General features: G+C 42.1%; 1 protein-coding gene across 3 annotated transcripts in view; it reads left to right on the top strand.

Moving 5' to 3' along the window:
- The window catches only part of PHACTR4 (phosphatase and actin regulator 4), a 95557-nt gene that overhangs the window by 13712 nt on the left and 57271 nt on the right, over positions 1 to 24574 (top strand). For all 3 annotated transcript variants that reach the window (XM_054999187.1, XM_054999188.1, XM_054999190.1), the window contains exon 2: positions 7206 to 7253. In XM_054999187.1, coding sequence (XP_054855162.1) covers positions 7226 to 7253 — 28 coding nt within the window. In that variant the 5' untranslated portion in view covers positions 7206 to 7225. The remainder of the gene's footprint in view (positions 1 to 7205; positions 7254 to 24574) is intronic.

Raw genomic sequence — 24574 nt, 5'->3', positions numbered from 1 at the left:
CACCCCATCTGTTTAAATGGAAACTGAACATGCCAAAGAAGAGTCGTGTTTTCCATCTGTTCTCTGTGGAGTGCAGGGAAGAGGTGCAGGGACCCTTTTGTCCAGCTTTCCTCAGTCTGTTCCTGTTACAAGCCCCTTTTACCTAAAGGGACTGTGGAGGCTGGTGTAAGGAAATACAACCATATTTAATGCTATTGGAAGACCAATTTTATGCAAAAGGTATTCTGGACTTAGATGACAGACTCGGTCTGCCCCCTGTCCATTCAGCCTACAGGAAAAAAAAGGAACTTGAAACAGTGCGTGAAGTTTTTCTTGCTCTTTGTGTTTATGATTTGTGCTCTGGCCGTGGCTGTCCGTCCTAGTGCTTCCATTCCTGTTACTTACATCTGTTTGGGGACATCCTGTCTGTTATTTGCAGCTCCAGATGTGGTGATGTTACTTAGTAGGCATAAAGATGAACCTCATAGACTCAGGGATTCATTCCTTCTTTCACATGGCAGCGCTTTAGGGAACGGGGATTTCCTTTTGGAGGCATGTGACTGGGGCTGTTGTCCTTGGCATGTCACTGCTTGAATTGCCTGCAGTTGAAAGGGGTTGATGGGTTCTGGCTGCCATTTCTACTTTGGGGATTTGTAAAAAAAGAACCAAAACTAGGAAGGTTGGCTGGGCTAGACTTTGCAAATGCATGCTTTTACACCATCCATCCACTTATTTATTTAGGAGTTTCTTATGCCACATCTCCAAAGACCTGTTCAAGATTTATGTAATGTGTTCACAGGCAACATCTATTCAATTTTCAGGATTTAAAAAAATGTATTGCATTTTTCAAAATGTGAAATAAAACACGCCTATAAAACATACTTCATACTGAACTATAGAAACAAAGAAGTATTATAATAATTTAGTTGAGATGTTCTCCCTCCCTAAGGCGGGTTTGCAAAATTCCACCTGCTCGAAAAATAAACATTGTATTTCTACCAAGCCTTGTCCATCCATGCACGTGAAATTTTTTTAATTTTTTTAACTTCATGTATACCCTGCCTTTCTCCCCAGTAGGGACCCAGACTGGCCTACATCATTCTCTTCTCCTCCATTTTTTCCTCACAGCAAAACCCTGTGAGGTAGGTTAGACTGAGACTGGGTGACTGGCCGAAGATCATCCCACTAGCTTCCGTGGCAGAGCGGAAAATCAAATCTGGGTCTCCCAGATCCTAGTCCATCACTCTAGCTGCTACACCACACTGGCTCATGAGGTTGCAGTATGGATTGCAGCTGCGTCAAAAGATCACTCCTGAAAATAGAAAACATGCGCAGCAAGGAAAGCGTACTAATTCTATTTGCATGGATTTTTTTACGCTAAAGGACATTCAAAGTCTGAATCCATCTTTTGCTATCTGAAGTGGTAGAGTCGGTTCCACACCTCGTTCCCATTTCATTCATTCTTCTGCAAGTGTTAACCCAGCTTTAGTAATGCTGTCACATTACCAGTCTTGTTCGAGCCCTGACAGTAGAATAATGCCCATGTCAGTATGTTAAATACTTGGATGGTGGTGAAACCTAAGAGAAGTAATTCACAGTGTTCCAAGGAAAGATGGTAAGTGGCTATTTGTGCAGCAGGTTTCTAAACTGTTTCATTCCTGTTCCACTGTGACTGCTGTGCGGGTGGAATCAAAGTTGTAGCTACTTATACTAATAAGGTTGCCAGCTGAGAATTTTCATAACCAAGGGCATATGCTGAGGTGTCTAACGCAGTTCTGTCTTGTTGTTTGTTTATAACATTAAGAGGCTGTGTTGAACTCTAGAGTTATGGAATAAAGAACCACATAAAGTTGGATCTGGGAGACTTGGGCCAGTCACACACACTCAGCCTAGCCTGCCTCACAGGGTTCTTGTGAAGATAAAATGGAGGAGAGGAGAATGATACAAGCTGCTTAGGTATCCCTATTGGGGAGAAAGCCAGGAAAGAAATGAAGTAAAGAAGTAGATTTGGAAATGAAAGCTTACGTTTTATCTATGTATTTACTTTACTCCGCCATTCTCCCCAGTGGGGACCCTTCATTATGTTTTTAGCAGTCATCACTTGCCTTTCTTCTGTCATAGGACTGAGTTCTGTAGATTGGTTCCATGGGTGGAGGTGCTTTATTTTACTTCATGTATATCGTTCCTTTCCCCCAGTGGGCCCCAAGGGGCTCACATTGTTCTCTTCCATTTTATCCTCACAACAACCCTGCGAGGTAGGTTAGGCTGAGTGTGTGTGTCCCAAGGTCACTCAGCAAGCTTTGATGGCAGAGCATGGATTTGAACCTGGGTGTCTCAGATCCTAGTCCAACACTAACCACTGCATAACACTGTCTCTCTCTGCTTATATATGCATTGGCTAGTTTTTCAGATGCTTTGGTTAGGTGGTTTACCAGTTCCTTTTTCTGCCACATGGCTACCCATCTGTAACTTAGCACTAAAAGTCGCTCTAAAATGTTCTCTCTTGGGAATCAAGTTACTCTTTTTGAAGTTGTGGATTCTTATTCTGTTTCCTAGTTTCCAGGTGGTGGTGTTCTTTTTATTGTTCCAATCGGTTTGTACATACTTGCTGTGTGAGGATGTAAAGGAATCGTAACCATTGACTTGTGTTCAAGTGTGTTGAACTTTCGAGCAAATGTTATTGGGCAGGAAGCTGATTTTTTTCCCTTCTCCAATGTAAAGTTCATAAAAATTGCCAACTATTTGTTGTCAACATTTGGAAGCATAAATCGAAGGAATGTGGCTGATTCATGGCACATTAGTTCTGAACAAGTGGCAGCCTGTAGAATCTTTGGCAGTAACTGACTACGGAAGGTCGTCTTCTAGTTAATCGTGTTTCAAGGCTGTTCCAAAAATTGGTGCAAGATAGAGAGGGAGAACTTGAGTGACCCCCTTGGTTCCAAGTTAATAATTCAGAATGGTGTTTATCCAGGAGGCAATGTTTTAGACTGGACACTGGTGTTCAAAGCCCATAGCATAATCGGAGCAAAAAGGGTAGCTGAAGACTGGAGAAAGATTTAAAGCACTTAGCGAGCTAGGTAAGTTCTGTAATTAAAGCTACATATTTTAGAAGAGTCTAATAGCCTGAAGACAGTAGACTTGAGAAAGGCTTAATGGACACATCAAATGCAACCCAGATTGTAAAATATCATCATGTTCTTGGTTGCCTTTAGAAGTTACTCACCTTGACCTGGATAGCCTAGACTATCCCAGTCTCATCAAATCTTGGAAGCTGGTTAGTACTTGGATGGGAGACCACCAAGGAAGTCTAAAGATGATACACAGAGACAGGCAATGGCAAACCTCCTCTGAATGTCTCTTGCCTTGAAAACACCTCTGAGTCGCGGTAAATCGGCTGCGACTTGACAGGAAAAAAAATTGTATCGGCTAAAGTCTGATGACCGTTCCTTGCCTGTGAGCCACAACGACATTTTCTTTTCACTGCTAGAAATATACATTCTAGAAGAGCTGCTTCTGGTGTTCAGACTGCTGTAGCAGAAATACAGTTCTCTTGCTCCTTTAACTTACTGTGGTTGAAGCTGTCATTGGTTGGGGTAGTGGTTAGCATGTTGTGATTACAATTGACAGGAGTTGACAAGTGTGCCAACCTGAAGCTATTAGAATAGGCCCCCACCTCTGCTCTTCTCATGCCTGGGGCACCCCATGGAAAGTGTTGGCAATAGTTTGGTTGTAACTTGACGGCAATTCCTGAGACCCTCCTTCACACTGAGATAGTAAACTTGTTTCTGTGCTCTCTCTCCCAGTGCAGGCAGGAGGTCACATGATTATATGCTCCACATAAAAGAAATCCTTCCATGTTGGAAACTGGCAGTGCAATCTGAATGACACTTTCCTGGGAGTAAACCGATGTTGAGTAGGATTCGGAGCAGACTTTGTTTAGACTTGATCTCTACATGACAAGAAGGAAAGTTTTAGCCTCACCTTCCTCTTGCTCATTTTCTATGTGCAGGATTTTGCACTCCCTTCATATAGAGGAGTGTTCTTCCATGTGAATCTCTGTGTCTCAGGTTGTACAGTTACACACACAGGCTTGCCACTTCAATTAAGCCTGAGATTTCAGGCTCTCTGTGCCCCAATGTTATGTTAAGTGGTCTCCTTCACACTTTCCCTGAGATGCTTAGATATACCCCCCCCCATTGCAACAGAATGTTATTAGAACATACTGAGTTTCTGCTGCCTGCTTTCTCTAACAATTGTTTAGACAATTGTCTAATTGCATTGAGACAATTGCTCAGTGTCTGTTTGAAGGAGGGACCTGCAAATTTCTGGAAGAAGAGAGCAAAGAAAGTGTCTTCAAGATTTCTCTAGTAACCTGGCTATCTTGGATTACCTGTATACCAAGTTTTAGCTTTCTAGGACATGTGTAAATACTCCCACCAATTTTTGGTTACCCTGTAAGGGAAGCCTTAGTCCCTTATGATGCACAGGGGTATATGTATAATAAGAGTATTTTTCTCAAGAATTTTGCTGCCATGGCATGGATAGTCTCTGGCAACATGACACATGTTGCCGTTTTCTTTTCAATACTCATGTTACTAACCTTTAAGTGCTGTGTGGCACACACTTATTGGATATCAACTACATTAGGTTTTATGTGCAGGGATCCTTGATGTGCATATATTGGCCAGAGCGGGGAAGAGGACTAAAAGGATTAATATTCCAAGCACACAGATCAGCCCCAGGCATAAGCAGGGCTCAGTAAACATTTTGAAGGGAAGTGAAATTGAGCTACCATGACGTCTAGAGCAGGAGGAGGAGAGTCAGGATTCGTACTGTGGTGAAAGGATAGAGAGCCATCTGCTGTGCTTTGCAGGGCTTTTCTGATAGGGAGCAGATAGGGAGGCTTGGCCCTGTAGCATGTTGCTGCTGCGGACTGAATTAAAAGATTCGCTTTGTAAGAAGGTAGTTGTCCTCTCTTCCCCCCAAGTGTAGCTGCTTTGGAAGATGGAGGTTCTTACAAGAGGCATGTTGACTGACATCCCATGACACAGTGCGTAGGGGAATGTCTTACACCATGGGGTATAATCTTTTAAAGGACATTGAAACTGTATGTAAATATTAAAGGTGTGGGTTGAAAGAGACAGTCAAAGATGTAGTATGATTGGTTTGGCTCCTGTGATGGTTTTTCCTATCAGAGGACTGAATTATATATGTGCAACAAGAACCATGGGGCTGCGGCCAGTCATGGGAGCTGTGTCTACTCCCCTTTCTGTAACTGGTAGTAAAAATTTGATTTATTTACTATGCTATATTTATAGTCCTTTCTCATTGACTCAATGTAGATTACACAGTATGAGTTGATGCAGTCAATAAATGAGGCATCTTATAGGCAGGATACTAGGACCAGGATTACAGAAATCTGAAACAAGCATAGAATCTTAGACCGCATACAGAATGCAGATACAATGTAAAAAAAATGATATTACATCTGTAGACGATGATGCAGTGACAGTCAGATAATACATACCGCAAACAAGTAATTCTCCCTATACAGGGTGGTGTATATTCCACTGTCCCTTTTACTTTATAAAATATAGTTGGTGTTCTAGCCTTATGACCTGACCTGGATAGCCCAGGCAAGCCCTGATCTCGTCAGATCTTGGAAGCTATGCAGGGTCAGCCTTGGTTAGTAGTTGGATGGGAGATCTCGAAGGAAGACCAGGGTTGCAGAGGAAGGCAATGCAGACCACCTCTGTTAGTCTCTTGCCATGAAAACCCCACCAGGGTTGACATAAGTCAGCTATGACTTGATGGCACTCCCCACCACCTCTGGCATTATTCAAAGCATTTTTTGATCCATGCCCCACTTGCTATCATTGGTGGAGATGGGGAAATGGTGTCTAATCATGACTATGTGCTAAATCTTATAGATGGAGAGGATAAGTGTTCCTTGTAACGTGTAGTTCTGATTTTGAGAACTGTGCTGGAATATTATGACAGTCAAAGGTTGTTAATGGATTTTACATGGGTTGTTTAGGCATACCATTTGTGGTAAAGTGGCACTTCAGCCCAGCTGTTAACATTGTGTATGAATGCCATTAGAAATCCAGTGCTTTGATAGCTATATTATATCCTGAATAATGCATTCCCAGGAGCGTGTTAGAACAGAATAGTGAAGATAGTTTGTGTGTAACTAAAAATGTACATACTTTCCCCTATAGATTATAATTCCAGAAACTGGCTTTCCACACTTTAAAACTGTTAGAGAAGGTGGGCAAGTTGTGTGCAATGCAGATATTTAATACAGACTTCTGTGATTTTTTTCCATAAGATGGTAAATGCAAGTAGAAAGAGTTTTTTTTAAAAAACCCAAAGCTATCAGTTATTCCACAGAATGAAAGATCTCTGCACTCTTGTTGTTCCAAAGTTTGCTTTTGGTCCATTGTGAGGCTTGAATGGTGGCCAGGCTGTCTTTATTGTCCAATGAGAAGTAAACTCAACTTGTCCAGGTGCTCTGCCACAAGCAGGGCATAGGGTTGCCAGCTCCTGGTTGGTAAATTCTTAAAGGTTTTGGAGGTAGCACCTGGGGAGGGGAAGGACCTCACCAGGATATAATGCCACAGATCCCATCCTCCAAAGTAGCCATTTTCTCCAGGGGGACTGATCTCTGTAGTCTGAAGTGCAGTTGTTATTCCAGAATATCTCCAGACATCAGCTGGAGTGTGGCAACCCTAATTAGGGCACATCCTGGTCACCGGGGCATTCAGTTAGAAGTAATTGTTTATTTACTTCATTTATACCCTGCCTTTCTTCCAGCGTGGACTCAAAATGGCGTACAGCATTCTCCTCTCTTACAACAACCCTGTAAGGTAGGTTATGCTGTGAAAGAATAGTTGGCTCAAGGTCACTCAGGAGGTTTCCATGGCAGAGTGGTGATTCAAACCTAGATCTCCTAGATCTTTGTCCGATACTCTAACCACTGCACCACATTATAATCCTCTTTTAAAGGAATGTCATTAGGAAGTCTTGTAGCTTCTGGAACTTAATTTCACCAAGGTATAAAGTTTGAATTTTTGTCCCCAGCTGGTATCATCAGCCAGTCCTTTCACTTGTATATCTGACCTTGGATGCATTCCCTGTCTTATAAATGAAAGATTCTGCAGCCAAACCATGGTTTAACATAATGTGATTTTCCTTGTAATGTTTTCTACTATTCTTTCTTGCAGAATTTGCCCAGAAAATTAGAATGTCACAGGAAATGGAAGATAGCATTGGTAAGTGTTCCTCCATATTTTTTTCCAATCCCAGTGCTTGTTACTTCCCCTCTCCTGTCCCTGATGATTATATCTTAATTGATCATTTCAGTTAGAGTCTTAATTGATGTCAGGCAAGGATCTCAAAAGCCTTGATTTTTGGTAGGTGCCTGAGAGGAAAATACTTATACTGAAGGCCTGTAAGATTTGGATCTGCTTTAGTTTTAAATTTGTAAGAACTTATTTCTTTTGGTTTGAAAACTGTACAGAACCATCTTTTTTTCCAATCAATATGTCTAATTCTCAACAGGGCCAAATCTGTGGATACTTAAATCCAGAGACTAGAGCAAGGAACAGACAAGATGGATCTTTCTACGAACTTGAGAAAAACCCCAGGGTTGCAGAAAAATCTGAAATCTTAAAAAAAAAAAACCACCAAAAGATTGCAGGGTCAGAAGCAGCCCCTGTAGTTTCTCAGAGGCCAGCCCTAGGCAACCACAACAGTATTGGCAGTCTTCAAGTCTTGGTTTGTCAGTAAAAGGCAATGGGAGGGGTCAGGGCCCTTTCCAGGGATAATCCCAATTTTCTGGTGCCTTTTCTTGGCAAATCCCTTCTTTATTTTTCTTGATGTACCTTTTTGTGCCACTCTGAAGGGTGGAGGGGGTTCCGCCCTCCTCTGTTTTACCCTTAGAAAAGCTCTGTGAGGTAGACTGGATTAAGAGAGATTGACCCAAGTCTTCATGGCATAGTGAGGGTTTGAACCTGCATCTCCCAGATGGTAGTCCAACACCAGCCATTACACCAAGCTGACTTTGGATGCCTGTTAAAAATTTTAAAGCAGGACTTGTCCAGTGGTGGCACCTTGCTTTTGGAATGCCCTTCCTCTTGAGGCTTGCCCAAAATTGCTGTGGCTGAAGTCCTAGTAAACTGACTCAGAAGGTGTATGAACTTTGGCTTTCAGCATAAACGCACAAACCAAATGGAGATGTCCAGCTGCAGGCATCTGTGTCAAAATTGCTTAGTCTTTGGCTGCTGCAACTACAATATTCTGTGCTATTGTTGTACAAGCTGGTGTTTGTTTATTTGTTCATTCTCTAAACATTAACTGAGGACAGCTGGGTTGTGTTTCTGGCATGCTGGGTAAAAAAGAGGGGGTGGAGTTGTGCTTGAGGATTTATTTGACTAGCTGAGTAGGGTCTAACACTCACATACCTAACTTTAAAAAAAAATTGTATGCCTTTCCTCACCAGGTGAGTTGTCTGACTTCTGTCCTTTGCCCTTTGTTTTACGAGTGGCTTGTTTCATGTGTATCTACCTGTTGCTTCAACAGGGGCCCTTTTCGCTCTTATAGTTTAAGCTGCCGTTTATGAGCATTCGCCGTGATCGCAATGGCTTTGGCATGGCACTCTCACATTCCACACTGTCTGCGGCAGTTTTGATTTGGCATCTTGTTTTTAATTTTAGACGGACTTTGAAGCCTCGGTGCAGTTTTGGGGTTTGGGGGCTTTGCAATTCACCTCATACTTTTAAAAAAACTTTGAGCAGGCATAGTAACGTTGCAATGCTGGAACTCATCCTCCCCTTGTATTTGCTGATTGGTCTGCCCTGTGCCTACTGGAGAGGCAATTGGTGGCGGAGTTCTAGGGGGGGAAATATGTACTTTTCGTGCTTGTTTCGTGCTTGTTCCACTCATTTTTTTAAAAAGCCAAACCAGGAAAGGGTTAAACTGCTGCTGCTTCATCCCCTCCCGGCAGCTTCCCTGCTACTTGTTCCTGGCTTTGAGAAAAAAAAATAAGAGAGTGCTTGCATACCCGGGAGGAAGGAAGCCAATGGAAAAGCAGTTTTATGACCCTTACCTGGCTTGACTGGAAAAAAAATAGCAGAAAAGGAGTTCAGAGAGCTGGGAGTGGTTAATTCCGCACATACCAATCAGCTCCTGTGGAAAAGGAGAGGGGGGAGAAGAAAAGCAGAAAGAGAGTATACGGTTTGCACTGACATTAATCAGGTCAGACGTGACTCAGCAGTGGCTTCAAAATAAAATCGCGGTACGTCTGCAGGGGGGGAAATCGGGGATACCACGGGCAGACATCAGTACTGCGTCCCATGACTACCTTGCAAGTGTGAAACTCCTGCAAACATGGGAAGCAGAACAGATACTGAAACGCTTTAAAGTCCCAGTGCGAAAAGGACCAGGCTTTGTGTGCCTTCCCAGAAGAGCATTGCTGTACACTTGGTTGGCCACTGGGAGAATCCTAAGGCAAGCAGAAGTCTCTGCCTTTTCTAGGAGCTGGGAGAAGGGATCTGCCCTGCCCAACTGCCACAGCTAATGGCACATCTAAATGAGAATAAACAAACCCTACGTGCACTACCAATGCAAATATTATGACACGGAGCATAAAACACCATCACGCTTTGTTTGCCTTGTGGTCTTTCGAGGAGAAAGTAAAATTGCTTCCCTAGGCTAAGCCTTCTGGAAGGATATACGTAATATTTAGACTCTGGAGGACTTGCTGTGAACCAGTGTGTAAATGTTCAGGTTGTTTACATTTCTAGCAAAAGTTTGAGACATCATTTCTCCTTAGAAACCTGTAATGTTTCTTTAGAAAAGCCACATGTCCTCTCTCCAGAAACCTGCCTGAGGCGGCTCACAAAGTAAAAACAATATAATAAAACAGCATAAAAAACACGTATTCCGCAGCCTAAAAAAACAGTCCTCAGACCAGAAGCAGATAATAAAAACAGCTTTAAAAGATGGAATCCCTCAGTTTAAATAACATGGGTAAAAACAAAAGTTTTGGGTTGGCACCCAAAAGACAGAAAAGTAGGCATCAGACAAACATCAAGGACAAAGGGCATCTTGAAGGCGAGGTGCCGCCATTGGAAAAACCCTGTCTTGGATTGCCACTTGCCTAGTATCTGTAGAAAAGCAGGACCTGGGAAAAGAATCTTACAACAGCATTACGAGCCCACACATTCTCACTTCCCTGCCCCTTCCCAAGTTATGACATGACAGGCTTTACAAACTGAGTTTGTTTTAGAGGCTAAAGCTCTAGGGACTTCTGGCACCTTTGTAAATTTGTTAATAGGGGTGCTGAAGCGAGCACGCAGGCAGGCCTTGCCTAATACCAGAGTGTCAGCTGCCCAGCTAAATTAAATCTTAACCCTGCTCTCCAGTCAAATCCAAAACTGTTGCTTTTTGTCTATCTTCATGCACGTTCCCCTGATCCGGCAAACCAGTTTCAGCACTTTCTATAGACTCATGTGAATCAAAGAGTGGGAAAATTGTCCATTTCCGCCCACATACCAATGACTAGGCTGAACCGAAGCTGAAACCATAGCCTGTACGAAAGCCTTGTGTGATGGTGGTGTGATTCATAGTTGAAGGAGTAAAAAAGGAAATAAAGGGTGAGATAATGGGCCCAAGCCCGTTTCTCTTCTGAATTTACACATTCCTGGCAGCAAGCAATCTCCTGCATTTCACTGGAGATAGGCATGCAGCCAGCTATATTTTTTCCACCATGGATCTTTATTATTTATAAAACACCTAATGTTCCATTAAAATCATCCCTTTTTGTGCATGTGAAAGATGGAGAATTGCTAGCTACCCCTTTCTGTTTTCAGACTGTTTGTGAGAAAAGATTGTTGGTTGGATTTTTTTGAGGTGATACACAATCCCTTTTAAAATACAAGAAAGCCAAATGCCTTAACATTCGGCATAAAACAGCCATGCTTAGTATACATGGAGTAACAGCAGCCATGGGAACAGTAAATAATCAATAAAACACAGCAAAATTTTAAAAAGATACTGAATAAAAAAGCCAGAAGCTGACATTAAACATATTTAAAAGCCTGGGAAAGTGAAAACTTCTTCACCTGGAGCATAAAACTCATGAAGAGTTAAGGGCTTGGGGCAAATGGAGGGAGGGAGGGTATTTGATGGATTGACGGGCCATCCCCCCCCCAAGGCAATGCACTGTATTTCAGAAGTCAAGGCCTCTTGAGCAAAGGGAATTATAATTACTAGGCAGGTTTGTATGGGAGTTGGTGGTCTTTAAAACGTTTTGATGCCAGAACACTCAGGCCAGCACTTCAAATTGTACCCTGAAATTAACTGGCGGCCAGTGAAGTGGGGTCTGGGATGTGATATTCGCCAGCTAAAAATATAGCAACGGCATTCTGAGCCAATTAATCTTTCCCCCTGTACCCTTTTCAAAGGCATTTTCTGTATTTCTGTATCTGTGAGATGTGTGAGCAAGCCCCATTGTAGTCATTGGGTTCTTTGTGGTCAGAGGGCCTGCCTGTCTTTGTTTACAAAGCTCTGTGAAGCATCATGTGTGCTGCTGGCACTGCCCCTTGTTGAGGGTAGTGCATTTTGGCTATCTAGAAACTGTCCTATACTGTTGTGATACACAATCTTGAATATTACTTCAAGTTCAGAGGATTTCTGTGAAAATACCTGTGATGGCTTTTAATATTTTTTGAGCAGATGTGCTGTTAACACTGGTGTGGTGGGACCTTGGAGAATCTTCCCTTCCCTGTAGTGGGCCTAGGATGTGACGATGTCAGTAACCACCTGGTTTGCTTTTGGGGTTAAATGCCAAACGTGTTCTGTGCATCTGCCTTGGATTGCATTTCTTTTGGCTTTGTCAGTGGCTCCCTTTGGCTCCCTTTGCGTCAGAGTCGTTTCTCCCCTCCTCTGCCTCCTGCTATTTCTAGGCCACCTTGAAAAATGCCTTGTGTTGGGTAACAAGGCTCTCGTCAACTGCTGTTGTAGTCTAATAGAGTGAAGGCTCAAAGATTCTGCTCAAGGATCAAACTATGAACCTGGAGAATTGCTGCCTGTGGCTTTAGCTTCCCATGTGCAAAATGGGAATAATATCACATACTTCATAAAGTTAGAAAGAGAATGAGTGGCGTCAAGCACACATGCTGAAATTGTTTCTATATAGTCTTCCATGCGTATAGTATCTATGCAAATGTGAGACTTGGTGTTTTTTCCCATGTGTCCTAAATAAGAGAGTAGGGTGGTCTTACATATGTATATAAGTTACAATTATGTCCCCTAATACTTTTGTGTGTGTATGTGTATAGGGCAAGTAGTCTTACATTCAAGGTCATCTCCCTTTCAAGTAAATACAGTAATGCCCAGGAGATCTGGGACTAGGAAAACCTAACGCTTCTGGTGGAGGAAGTTAGTTCTTTCCAAAGCATGGGAGAAAGTTTTTAGGTAATGGAGTGGCAGGTGGACAAGGCGCCATGCACGGAGGGAGTGTGAGGTCTGGACTGAGATGGTAGGCTGCCATTTGCCCATCCCTAATATTATATAGGTAAAGTAGGTAGAACTAGCAGTCTGGAAATGGCATTTGAGAATTTAAACTGTATAAGGACTTGCAAGGTTTGTGGACTGTAACTTTTTTGCCTTGAGAAAAGATGCTGATAATGTATGTTTACTGCATGAAGAGCTTGGAGAGGATACTGAGCTTCTTGCTTCAGTCACTATGCTGAATATAATGACCTGGTCCTGAATCTCAGTTCATTGTGTTAGCCACTGGGATATGACCGAAATGAAAGTAGCTATGGCTAATGCTGCCACTGAGTAGGGCCAATTTTGGATGGGAAGCCGTGTTGGAGTGGTTTTATTGTGATGTAAATAATGCTGCGTCAGAGGTAAGGATTTGTGCTTGTCTACTGTGCTGTGAGCTTGCAATACGCAATGTGCTGCTATCATGAGATTCTATATCACTTCTTTGTCTTGTGCCTTTCTCCTTTCCAGCTTCCTTTCCTCATGCAATGATGCCCCTTCCGTAAAAGAACAGTGTCGATGTGCACAGAGTGCCAGTATACAAACATTGGCTCAAGGTACTTGTGGTGGCAGCTCAACCATTGGTTTAAGCTTGGGTTTGCCCCCAAAAGAGCATCCTTCCCCACAGCCTTGCTTTGAGGCCTGTACAAAACTGGAAGCAAGTCTGGCAAGGAGAAAATACCGTCTTGCTTTTAAAAAATACATATCTTCCTACCTCTTGTTCTGTACATGATTTGGGCAGATGCAGGTGTATACAAACAGATCATCACATGTGGTTTGAACTATAGCCCTTGCTGCAGACCTCATCTGTAGCATCTGGAAACAAAAATCACTACTCACTGTAATTCATATGTAATTATTTCTGGGCAAGCTTTTGTATGGTCCACTCACTCCTGACACAGAATGTTTCCAGTTACACTTGCCTCTTTGACAAGTTCCAACTTGACATCATGCCCCCCCTGCTTCTAATTGCTCCAGTTATGCTCAGCTCCTTGTATGTTTGGTTCTAGGGCCACTAGATGGTGTGCGTGTGTTGAAGTTACCTGTCTGTTCAAAACAGGACACAAGATCAGATTCCCGTTTGTTGCTGTTCTGAGTTCTAAGGCTTCATCCATCCCAGAGGTTTCCATTCTTTAAAGATGTAAAGTCAGCCTTTCAACAGTGAGAACATTTTAAAATTCTTCAGGCATGATGCTGTTGTAGTTTGAGCATTTTGAAGTTTCGTTGATTTCAGGAAGAGAGATCTGCAGTGCAATCTGAAGCATTCTTTCCTAGAAGTAAGCTCAATTGAATATATAATTCAGTAGATCCAGGGGAGTTAGCTGTGTTAGTCTGTAGTAGCAAAATCAAAAAGAGTCCAGTAGCACCTTTAAGACTAACCAATTTTATTGTAGCATAAGCTTTCGAGAATCACAGTTCTCTTCGTCAGATGCATGGAGAGCAAAAAGAAACTGGTCAGATATAGAGGAAGAGAGGGGAGGGCGGAGTAGATGCAAACAGCTCCTTCTGATATGGAGATCAGTTTGCTTCTGTTAAGGAAATCAGTTACCTCTGATAATGGGATAACCATTCATAGTCCCTATTCAGTCCCAGCTTGACAGAGTCAAATTTACATATGAATTCCAATTCAGCAGCTTCCCGTTGGATTTTGTTTTTGAAAGGTTTCTGTTGAACTACAGTGACCTTTAAGTCTTTGATGGAATGTCCTGGTAGAGTGAAGTGTTCTCCCACTGGTTTCTGGACGTTGCCATTTCTAATGTCAGATTTGTGTCCATTTATTCTTTTGCGTAGAGGTTGTCTGATTTGTCCAATGTACAGAGCAGATGGACATTGTTGGCACATGAGGGCATATATCACGTTGGAGGATGAGCAGCTGTAAGAGCCAGAGACAGTGTAGTTGATGCCATTGGGTCCTGTAAGGGTATTCCCTGGGTAGATATAAGGGCAGAGCTGGCATCTGGGTCTGTTGCAGGGCCTGGTACCTGTGCTGGTGACTCTGCTAGCTGATTCATGATTGTAAGTGAGAAGTTGTTTAAGGTTGGGGGTCTGTTTCCATATCAGAAGGAGCTGTTTGCATCTCCATATCAGAAGGAGCTGTTTGCATCTACTCCGCCCTCCCCTCTCCTCCTCTATATCTGACCAGTTTCTTTTTGCTCTCCATGCATCTGACGAAGAGAACTGTGATTCTCGAAAGCTTATGCTACAATAAAATTGGTTAGTCTTAAAGGTGCTACTGGACTCTTTTTGATTTTATAATTCAGTAGGATTCTCAGTAGACCAGTTTAGGACTGTACTGTTAAGGATGCTCAAGCCACGTTTCGATGGCCTTCATCTTAGCTCCAGGATAATGAACACATTGTGAGACATCTTATATGTATTAGAACATTAGCAGGATTTTATTAGCTCATACTGTCCTTATGTGTTGCATCTCAGTTGCTTTTTCTAGTTAATCTGATGAAGTAAGCTCTGCATCTTCTGCTGGAATAAATTTTATTAGTCTTTAAGGTGCCACCGAAATTCTATTTAAATTTTCTGCCACATATTAACATGGCTAACTTCCTGGAACTGTTTGGCAGCTATAGTGTATTTTTTTTTTAAATAAACATTTCCACAATAAATAAATACAGAACTGTGCCTTGAAATAAGGAGCAGGTGCCAAACATTGTTTCAAGTCAACACATGCTGTTTCTCATGCACATCAGCACTGGGGACAGGGGAAAAAACATAGGGGTGGTGTGCATGCCGTCATCTAAACTGCTGCAAGAGGTTGCTGGTTTAAATTGATGTTTGTTTTTTGGCTGTTTAAATCGATTGACTTTGCCACATATGTCTAAAGATGCATTCACACATGCATGTTAATCCCTTGCAAATGCAGTGCCAACAAGTGCATGTGTGGAGCTGTTGCAGACCAAACAACACAGTCAGTTTCCCTGTTGTCTCAGCGGGGAAAGTTGACTCATTAACTCATAAGTGAAATGTGCATGTACATATGAATCAACACAGGATTTGTGCTTAGATTCTTTTTATTGCTAATAAACATGTGATGAGAACTACAAAGAAAGTAATTCTGCTTAAACCTCCAGTGTCACGCAGGGCCCAAATGATACTTTCCTCTTTGATGCACTAGAGTAACTTGGATAGATGCTGACTAAAAAAAAACACCCTGCCATTGGGAGCAGGAAATCTCCTACACAAGACATTGGGTCAGCAGGAGTTAACCATACATTTGGAGGCTATTTCTATTGGCTGCAAAATGATTTCTTGCTCTAGTTATTATTAAAATGGTACTGTTCCAACGTGGATACTATTACTAACACAATATTTTACTTGGGGGCGGGTGATTCCATCACAAGGTTTGGTTTCATGAACGTGCTTCCTTAAGCTGTCTCCTTCCATTATTTGTGTCCTGGGATTGTTGTCTTAGCAGACCTACAGCAAGTTGCTTCTGTACTCCAGTCCTGACAAGTGTCTAGGCTACAGGATTCACAGAGAGAAAGTATTAAAGCAGGGTACAGCATCTGCCCCATCTTAGAAACCCAGGTGATTCTAAGTTTCCTTTCTCCATTACCACTAGCATGTTCAAGGCAGCTAATAAGTTAAAATTTGCCTGAAGCAATAGCACCAAATCAACTCAAAATATTAAGAGTCTTATGATAAGCCATAACTTGGTAGGTAATTGTGAGTATACCTCTACATCAGTTACTGAGGCTGCATGTTGTGTGGTTGTAAAAGGGGATAATACTAGGACAGTCCTTGCCTCTCCTGTCTTCTACTTTGTTGTGCCCCAAACTTTGCTTGCAGGAAGGTAGTTTTTAGGCATGTGTGTGTCTGAATACTTGTGTGCTGACAATCTGAAATGTGTCTTGCACACTTGCAAATAGCCTCTACTTGTAATATTACTAAAACACTTGTCTATCAGAACTTTGTCCCATTTCTCCTCCAAGGAGGTCAGGAAGGAATGCATGCTTCTGTTGTCCTCCATTTTATTCTTTCAAGAGCCCAGTGGGTTGGGTTCAGCCTGAGTGAATTGCCCAAGGTCACACAGTGACTTTCATGGGGAGCAGGGATTTGAATCTGGGTCTACCCAGGCCTAGTCATTGGACTCTAACCACTATACATGTGGCCACAGAGACTGTTGCTTGCTGAAGAATTTGTGTAACTAGGGTTGCCCAACGAGCCAGGAGAAAAATGCCCTGTCTCTTTAATAGGGGCTTAAGGTGTAGGAATAGGCAGTTGCAGCTTTTTGTAGCATGGGGATAAATAATATCACCAGATATTTGCATGTCGAACTGATATGAATGGGATAGCTAGAAGGACTAGTTTAGAAGCTGTTAACCCTCAGGCAGGGTTGTCAGCTCCTGGTTGGGAAATTCCTGAAGATTTGTGGGTGGAGCCAGGGGAGGGTGAAGTTTGGGGAGGGTGCACAGCAAGTCATATAATGCCAAGGAATCCACCATCTAAAACAGCCATTTTTCTCCAGGGATACTGATCTCTGTAATCTGGAGATTAGCTGTAATTCTGGGAGATCTCCAGGCCCCACCTAGAGGTTGGTAACAGTATGACCGTGTGTGTATCACAGGCATGCTCACTGCAGGCTGGTTCAATAAAAAAGAAAACCTACTTTTTAAAAAAAAGACTACTTTGTCCAAACTGGTACATCAACGGTCATTCTGGATGGTGTAAAGTGTCTGCTACAGATTCCTGAGAATCTCATTTTGCCTTGACCCAGATGGTCCAGGTGACCCAATCTCGTCAGATCTCAAGCTAAGCAGAGTCTGCCCTGGTCAGTATTTGGATGGGAGACCACCAAGGAAGGTCAGCATTACTGCACTAGACGCAGGCAATGGCAAACCACCTCTAAACCTCTCCTGCCTTGAAAACCCTATGGAAGTATCCATAAAATGGCTATGACTTGATGGCACAAAAATATGCTATAGGTTCCTGAGAATCTGATTTTGGCATTCTATATCTCGTGGTGGGACCAAATAGACAAGTAGCCTTTGTGCAAAGTGTAGAAATAAAATACAGAAGTTCTCCATGCAGTGTCCTTCAGTTGTACTCAGCCACAGTACCCCAGTCATATTTCTTTCTGTTCAGTCGTCCTACAGCTTCTCAGCCATCTCTCTCCTCTTCCCATTGTGTTTGTAGCCAGTTACAAAGTCTGCAAAAACCTGTCTGCGGAGTTTGGACCAAACTTTTCCATTGAGGCAAACCTGGTTTGTAGCAGCGGCTAAGTGTTCATTACAAGTGCAAAGTTTTCATTTCCTTGAGGCAGAGTTGGATAGGGGTACTTTGGTGCAGTAGGATATATATATATATATATATATCCCCCTAATAAAATAAATATTATTTGGCATACATGGTGGCCTGGATTCCCCCTCTGTGTTTTCTTTCTATTTGAAGGAGGCATCTTGGACTTATTTGCATCTCTGAGAATTTGCTGACGCTAGCATAAAATGAGGGGTCGGAGCACAAAGCTACCATTTGAGTGTGCCGTGCATAACTATTAACTATGAAGTGAGTTGCTTCCAATATACATAAAGGAGCCTGGGGCAGTGGAGAGGAAATTACTTTTGACAGTCTAATACAAGCCTTTACAAATCTTCTTTGGTTCTGTGAGCCAGTCCAAAACTTTAGGTGCCAGACTCATTTTTCAGCCTTCACTGTTTCATATTTTAATGAGTACTTTTTCTAATTTTCACTACCCTGAAACCTAATCCTAAACTTTTCATGGTTTCTTGTGATTTTATTAAGGCTTTGACAAAAGTGTTGTAGCATATTAAATGTGTGTAGAGTTAAGCTGGTTACCATCATCGCAACAAAAGCTAATGTCTAACACTAGCCTAACTTTTCTCCAATGTCTCACAATTTGGTTACTGATCTCTATCCCTGTCTCTGATTGTAGACTATTATTATTTCTAATGCCAATAAAGGTAATTGATTGATTGATTGGTTACTGATCTAAAAAGCTCCATTCAGTTGGATGTTGGAGCCAGTATGGCAAGCAACTGACTAGGATATGAGTTCATCCATCATAATTTATTGGAGTAAGTTAAATTTATATATAAGTAACCAATGACAAGAACATAAGAGCATATTTTTCCTATAGTCTCACAAAACATTCTGATGCAAGATGACTGGTAAGTTTTGTGCTGGATTCTGCCAGCTTTTTCACTCAATCTCTGCCAATTGTCGTAACAGCTCTTGTCATAACAGCTCTGGTTCCATATGGCTTTTGTCTGTGACAATTCCACAATCCCAGACATAGTCTTTTTAGTGCTCAAAGGACCTCTTTTTCATCGATGGACAAACTGGTTTGATCCAACTGTTTGTACTTAGATGGAGAATTGCTGAGAGTGACTTGGTGACCTGGTGCCTGGGATTTGTCAAGCCCTGGTCTAATACGTAGATCTTCCTTCTGCTATGTTTGTTATCAATTCTTCCCTATGTCCAGGGCTTTTTTCTGGGAAAAGAGGTGGTGGAACTCAGTGGGTTGCCCTCAGAGAAAATGGGCACATGGCTGGTGGCCCCGCCCCCTGATCTCCAGACAGAGGGGAGTTTAGATTGCCCTCTGTGCCGCTGAGCGGCACGGAGGGCAGTCTAAGCTCCCCTCTGTCTGGAGATCAGGGGGCGGGGCCACCAGCCATGTGACCATTTTCAAGAAGTTCCGGAACTCCGTTCCACTGCGTTCCTGCTGAAAAAAAGCCCTGCCTGTGTCCATGTGTTACGGAATTATCCAGTTCTTGGTATGAAAGATTTGAAATCAGTCTGCTGAGCAGCACAAAACATGGAAACTGCTGCTACTCTTCTGGTTCCTGAATGAAAAAAAATCTATGTAAAAGTATTGATAAGGCTAAAAATAGAAATTAAAATCTGTTAGGTCTTATTGATGTTACAGTCAAAGATCTGAGTCAATTTCATTTTGAGAAGGGTTGAAAATTCATATGGCATGAATGACTTTGGTGTGTGGAGCCGGCCTCGGTGGTTTTCAAGTGGCTCCTGTGCTCTGATTGCATGCATGATTTGGACTGAAGGCCAATCGGGGAGGAAAGTCAGAAGCTTGCTAGGGAAGGTGATCTTTCTAGCTTCTTGGTGTCATTGGTTGCTCTTTATCCGTAAGAGGTCCTCTTTCCCCATAACTAAGTTTTACTCCATAGTCTTTGCTAAAAACTTTTTGGAAGTATAAGAACACAGTGTTTATCAGATTACATTTATCCACTTGCTGAGACTCTCAAAGAATTCCTAAAGGTTGGTGAGCCTATTTTTAATATGTCAAAGTAGTTTCATATTCTTGTTAAATCAGCAATTTCACACTTGAGTGAAAGTCACACTGGTGACTTATTACTCTATAATCTGTCAGTTAGCTCTGTGAGATAATTTTTGGTCACCTCTGTTTGACTTACTAGTCATTCAGGTGCCCTTTGTTTATATGTCTTAATTATTTAATATATTTATATGTGTACATAAATGTGTGTATTTTAAATGCTGTTTTTCATGTTTTGATTGCTGCCTTAAGGACTCTAAGTTGGGTGGAAAGGTGGCATACGAATGTTTCAGATATATAAAATAGAAATTGTGGAAGATCGGTGTAAAGAATTGGTTCAACTTCTCTATAATCTCCCTGTTGTCCTCCAGCAATTTCCTCTCATTTGTGACTCAGCAGCCTCTCTGACTGGTTTCTGTTTTATGTATTCAAAGAAAATGTTTGTTTCTCCTCAAACTCTCTTTTTTGGCTTGTCTTTAACATTTAACATTTGTTTTACCAGAGCGTGTGTTCCTCCTTTTTCTAATTTGTGCAAGACTCCTACTGCTTTAGAAAGAAGCCACCATGACTATTAGGATTCATTTGACTCTGCTTATTAACTGTGTTAGAGTTTTGTGGCAACTTTCCATTTATATATATGCTAAATATAATGGCATTTACTGTTTCCAGTCAATTCAGCACCACTTCCATCTTGCATCAAGAAATGAAAACTGCTCAGGCTTATGTCTAGGATTGCCTCCTTTCTGGTTTGGTTCCATGACTGGCTGTCATAGTTATTTATGATATCTAGAAATTATGTCTAAGTGTGCATCTGCCCATTCTCTGTAAGTGCTGGTGTACTATTATTGCAACACTTTCTCCTCTGGTTGCCACCCCTGATTTCTTTCTCCACTCCAGAGTTTTCACCAGATGAGTACATTCCCATTATTGTTATTTTTAGGGCTTTGAATTTCCACACATGGTGACTCTGTGCATGAGTTTATTCCTCTTTCTAATTGTTGGACTCTGTGCCCTCTTGGACATACAGAAATACACCAGCTCTGATCCATTTTTCCTTGCCTTTCCTCTAGAGCTTATATCCAGGTTAACTATATTCTACTGATTTGTTTCCCACCCTGTTCCACTAGCCTTGTTTCCCCATCTTGACTTGAATGCTTTTGCATAAGAGTCTTTCTACATAAAGTGCCCCTGCTATTCACCTTTTCTCTTATGACCCTCTGATTTTCTTAAACAGCCTTCATATGCTGGAACATTTTCAACATTCTGAGCTTCCCATTTATTCACCCAGTGTGGGGAAATTGCCATTCTCTTTGCCCAATTTCTTGTCTCCAAGGGTTTGAGGAGTGGGAGAAAAACCGGCCGTCACATAGTGACGTTCTAGAAATTTAAACCACAGAGACTAAGAGAGGTTATCTTAGAGTGTCAGTTGGAAGTGACATCACATCCTCAGATTCTACCCCTCAGGTCAACCTCCCCCTCTAGTTTCCTGGCTTTTCGTAAGGCAGTAATGGAAACATTAAAGCTGAGTTGTCTTGAACTAGATGCTTAGCAGTTCATGTCTGTTTTTCACACGAGGTTTAGATTAGCAATGTGACCTTTGGGGTATTAGCAACAACAGTCTGGTTCCATTTCACTTCAAGTGGATACCATCTCTTTCTAACAGGGCCAGCACTTGGTATAGAAGTTATTGCCAGTGAGCAAAATCTATTCACTTTTCACACATTTGAAGTCTCTTTTCTTTTGCCAATTGATCAGTTAAGCCCATGTATGTAAATCAGAATTTCTCCACCTGTGCTTGCCATGGTAAGTTTTTAATTGAGTTATGAACCATCCCACAAGCCAGCAGGTAAAGACTCTTAAGAGCTACTTTATGTACTCATCTTGAGCAGAGGTAGGTTTTTTGGGGGGAGGCCTCTTTCCAGCTGTATAACATCTTGCTGAGTGTCTGGGAGTGGCAAGAGGCATGAGCCCATTTGCTGCCAGCTAAAGGGCTCTTGGCCCTTGGCTCATAGTCTATAGCCATTGCGTAAGCTGCTGGACAGAATTCGGAACCTGTTCAAGATGAGGCCCTGTGCTCCCCCCCCTTCCTTGTTTATTAAAATAGAATTGTTGGTTTTAAATTTTTTATTTACATTATATGTGTATGTTTTTGTAAGCTGTTTTGGGTCCACATCTGGGAGAAAAGCAGGGTAATATATTGAAAATGAAATGACGTATCTAAAATTGGTAGAATTTTAATTTTCTTCTTGGAAAAGACACTTTAATTCCTTGTCTTCCATTTTACAAGTTTGGATATATACGGTGAACTACTTCAGTAGGGTGGTGCTGATGGACGGGCAGGATAAAAAAATTCTATGGTTGGTTAAGTATTGTATACACTATGACGTAACAGTGCAGTTGCAAATCTTGTTTGGCCAATCAGACTGTTATGATTAGTTGGACTTCTCTGTATGAATGAGAGATGGTAACTTTCCCAAGGCAACACAGCAAGCTTCATTAGCTAAGCAGTGATTTGAACTTGGATTTCTCTCATCAATAGCCGGGAACTCCAAGCCTGTGGATGCTCTTTGTTGGCAATATCACAAAATTGCTGTCAAAAGAGTGTAAGATAATGGGGTTCTTTTTTGCTTTGGTGAGGACGTGCAGTTTGGTTTCAGCTTCTGATGTAAGAGGGGTGTTTGCAGCTTCTCTGCTCTGTCATATTCTTTAAGCACATAAAACTCCACAGCTTCACAGTAAAGGATGTACAGCTGTGATGTCCCTCCTTTCGTCATGTATGCTGCCTGACCTAATGTTTGTTAATATAAAGACAGACAAATTATGTCAGTCAGGAATAATTTTGGCAGGTGCATTCTCACAGTCTTTCTGCCATGGCAGTCCACTGTCACAACTGTTTTGTGCCATCCTACTAAATGTGAGATCACAAAACAAGTTGCCTCTCTATTAGGGATGAACTCTACGCAGCCAGAAATCTTGCCTTTGTGTGTGTAGGGTGTGTGTGTGTCTGTTTCCTAAAGGTGTGTACCTCCACAACGGAAAACAACTAGGTGAATTTCACTTCAGGTTCACAGACTAGCAAGTATCCCTTCTTTAAGTAGAAAAGTTGTCAGCAGCCATATTAGGCCATGCAAAATCTAGAATGAGAAACAAAATCCACGGAATTGTGGCAAACCAAAATGATGCAAAATTGTGCAATCTTTAGAACTCACCAGAATTATTTATCAGGCTAGATGTTAAAAGATTTAAAAATCAAGGAGGACAAAAGCAGAATTTCAGGTCAAGATTTTAAGATCCTGTCTCTCCAACCCATAGAAGATGAAATTGATCAAGCATTTCAGCTCCGTGTTCTTATATTTTATCCATCTATCCATACAAGACACTTCGGATTTTATCCCCAAAGCTTCAGAATACATGAAGTTGCCTTGTACTGATTCAGACCTCTGATCCATCAAGATCAGTATTGTCTACTCTGACTGGCAGCTGTTCTCCGGGATCTCAGACAGAAGCTTTCGTATCACAGACTACTTGATCCTTTTAATTGGAGATGGTGGGGGTTGAGCCTGGGACCTTCTGCATGCCACACAGATGCTCTGCCTCCTAGCCATGGTTCCTCACTCTTCTGGTTGAATGTGTAAGTATTGGGTTGGGAAAATGTGAAGCGATGGCAGTGCAGATCAAAAATGGACCTGGCAGAATGTTAGCTTTGCCAAGGCATGAACAGAAAAAGACAATTTTCCTCTAGAACTCTCTTAGTTAATTGCTTATTAACTTCATCTATGCTGCCTACAGGTTGAAGTGAAGGGGAGAGAGCCTACCCAAAAAGGTGGAATGGGGGGTTATCACTGGAAGCTGAATACCTGAATTTGCTGAAATAGGAATGCAAGTGTGAGATGGGAATGGGAATTTGAAGGGGAAACTAAAAGGATTACTCAGGAAGTGGGGAAGATTGTATCAGGCAAAGGCTAACGTTTTCAGCAGCTGTGCCTTTCGCAAATGCTGCAGCGCCACTTCCCACCCATTCCAGTCCCCGTTATCGCTCTCTTGCCAGTTTCCTTTCCATTCTGCTGAACAGCCTTGACATTGTAAACAGTTGTCGTTTTTATTGTGTCACAAGGGCTGGGCCCACATGATGCTGGGCCTTTTCTGTTGTATTCCACCACACTTCCAGCAGGTCTCACAAATGCTGATCCTCTCTTAACCTGACTCAGATATCAGATTTCTCTGTTGGCCTCCAGGATTAATACAAACAAGCCAAACCTATTACCTTTGTGGAACGAGGGTGCCAAATGTTTTCCTGGAGTGACCAAAGCAATCAGTTAGTTATGTATCTACACTTTGGTTTTAAAAGCATGAAGAAGATACTGAACATGTGATAGGAGAGTTTACTCCAAGTATTCCTGTACTTTTCAAATGTTTTTGATGGGTGTATGTGTGCTTCTCAATCTGTTTTCCTACTGTGGGGGGTGACCCAACTCTGCCCTGGTTCATATTAAGCTTGCCAACAGTGGGTTGGGAAATTCCTGGAGATTTGGGGGTGGAGCCTGGAGTTTGGAAAGGGGAGGGATCTCATCAGATTTGCCATGGAGTCCAAAGCAGCCATTTTCTCCAGGGGAACTGCTCTCCATAGCCTGGAAATCAGTTGTAATTCCGGGAGGTCTCCAGGACCCACCAGTAGGTTGGCAACCCTATTTCAGGCATAGAACTGGCATAGAGGAGAAGTGGTATGAGGTCTTCCATTTCAGCTCACAGATGGCATCCAGTGAATGTTGGAATCTC

This window comes from Eublepharis macularius, chromosome 15, assembly GCF_028583425.1.
Source record: "Eublepharis macularius isolate TG4126 chromosome 15, MPM_Emac_v1.0, whole genome shotgun sequence".
NCBI classification, from domain to species: Eukaryota; Metazoa; Chordata; class Lepidosauria; order Squamata; family Eublepharidae; genus Eublepharis; species Eublepharis macularius.
This window is presented reverse-complemented; position numbering and strand designations above follow the sequence as displayed.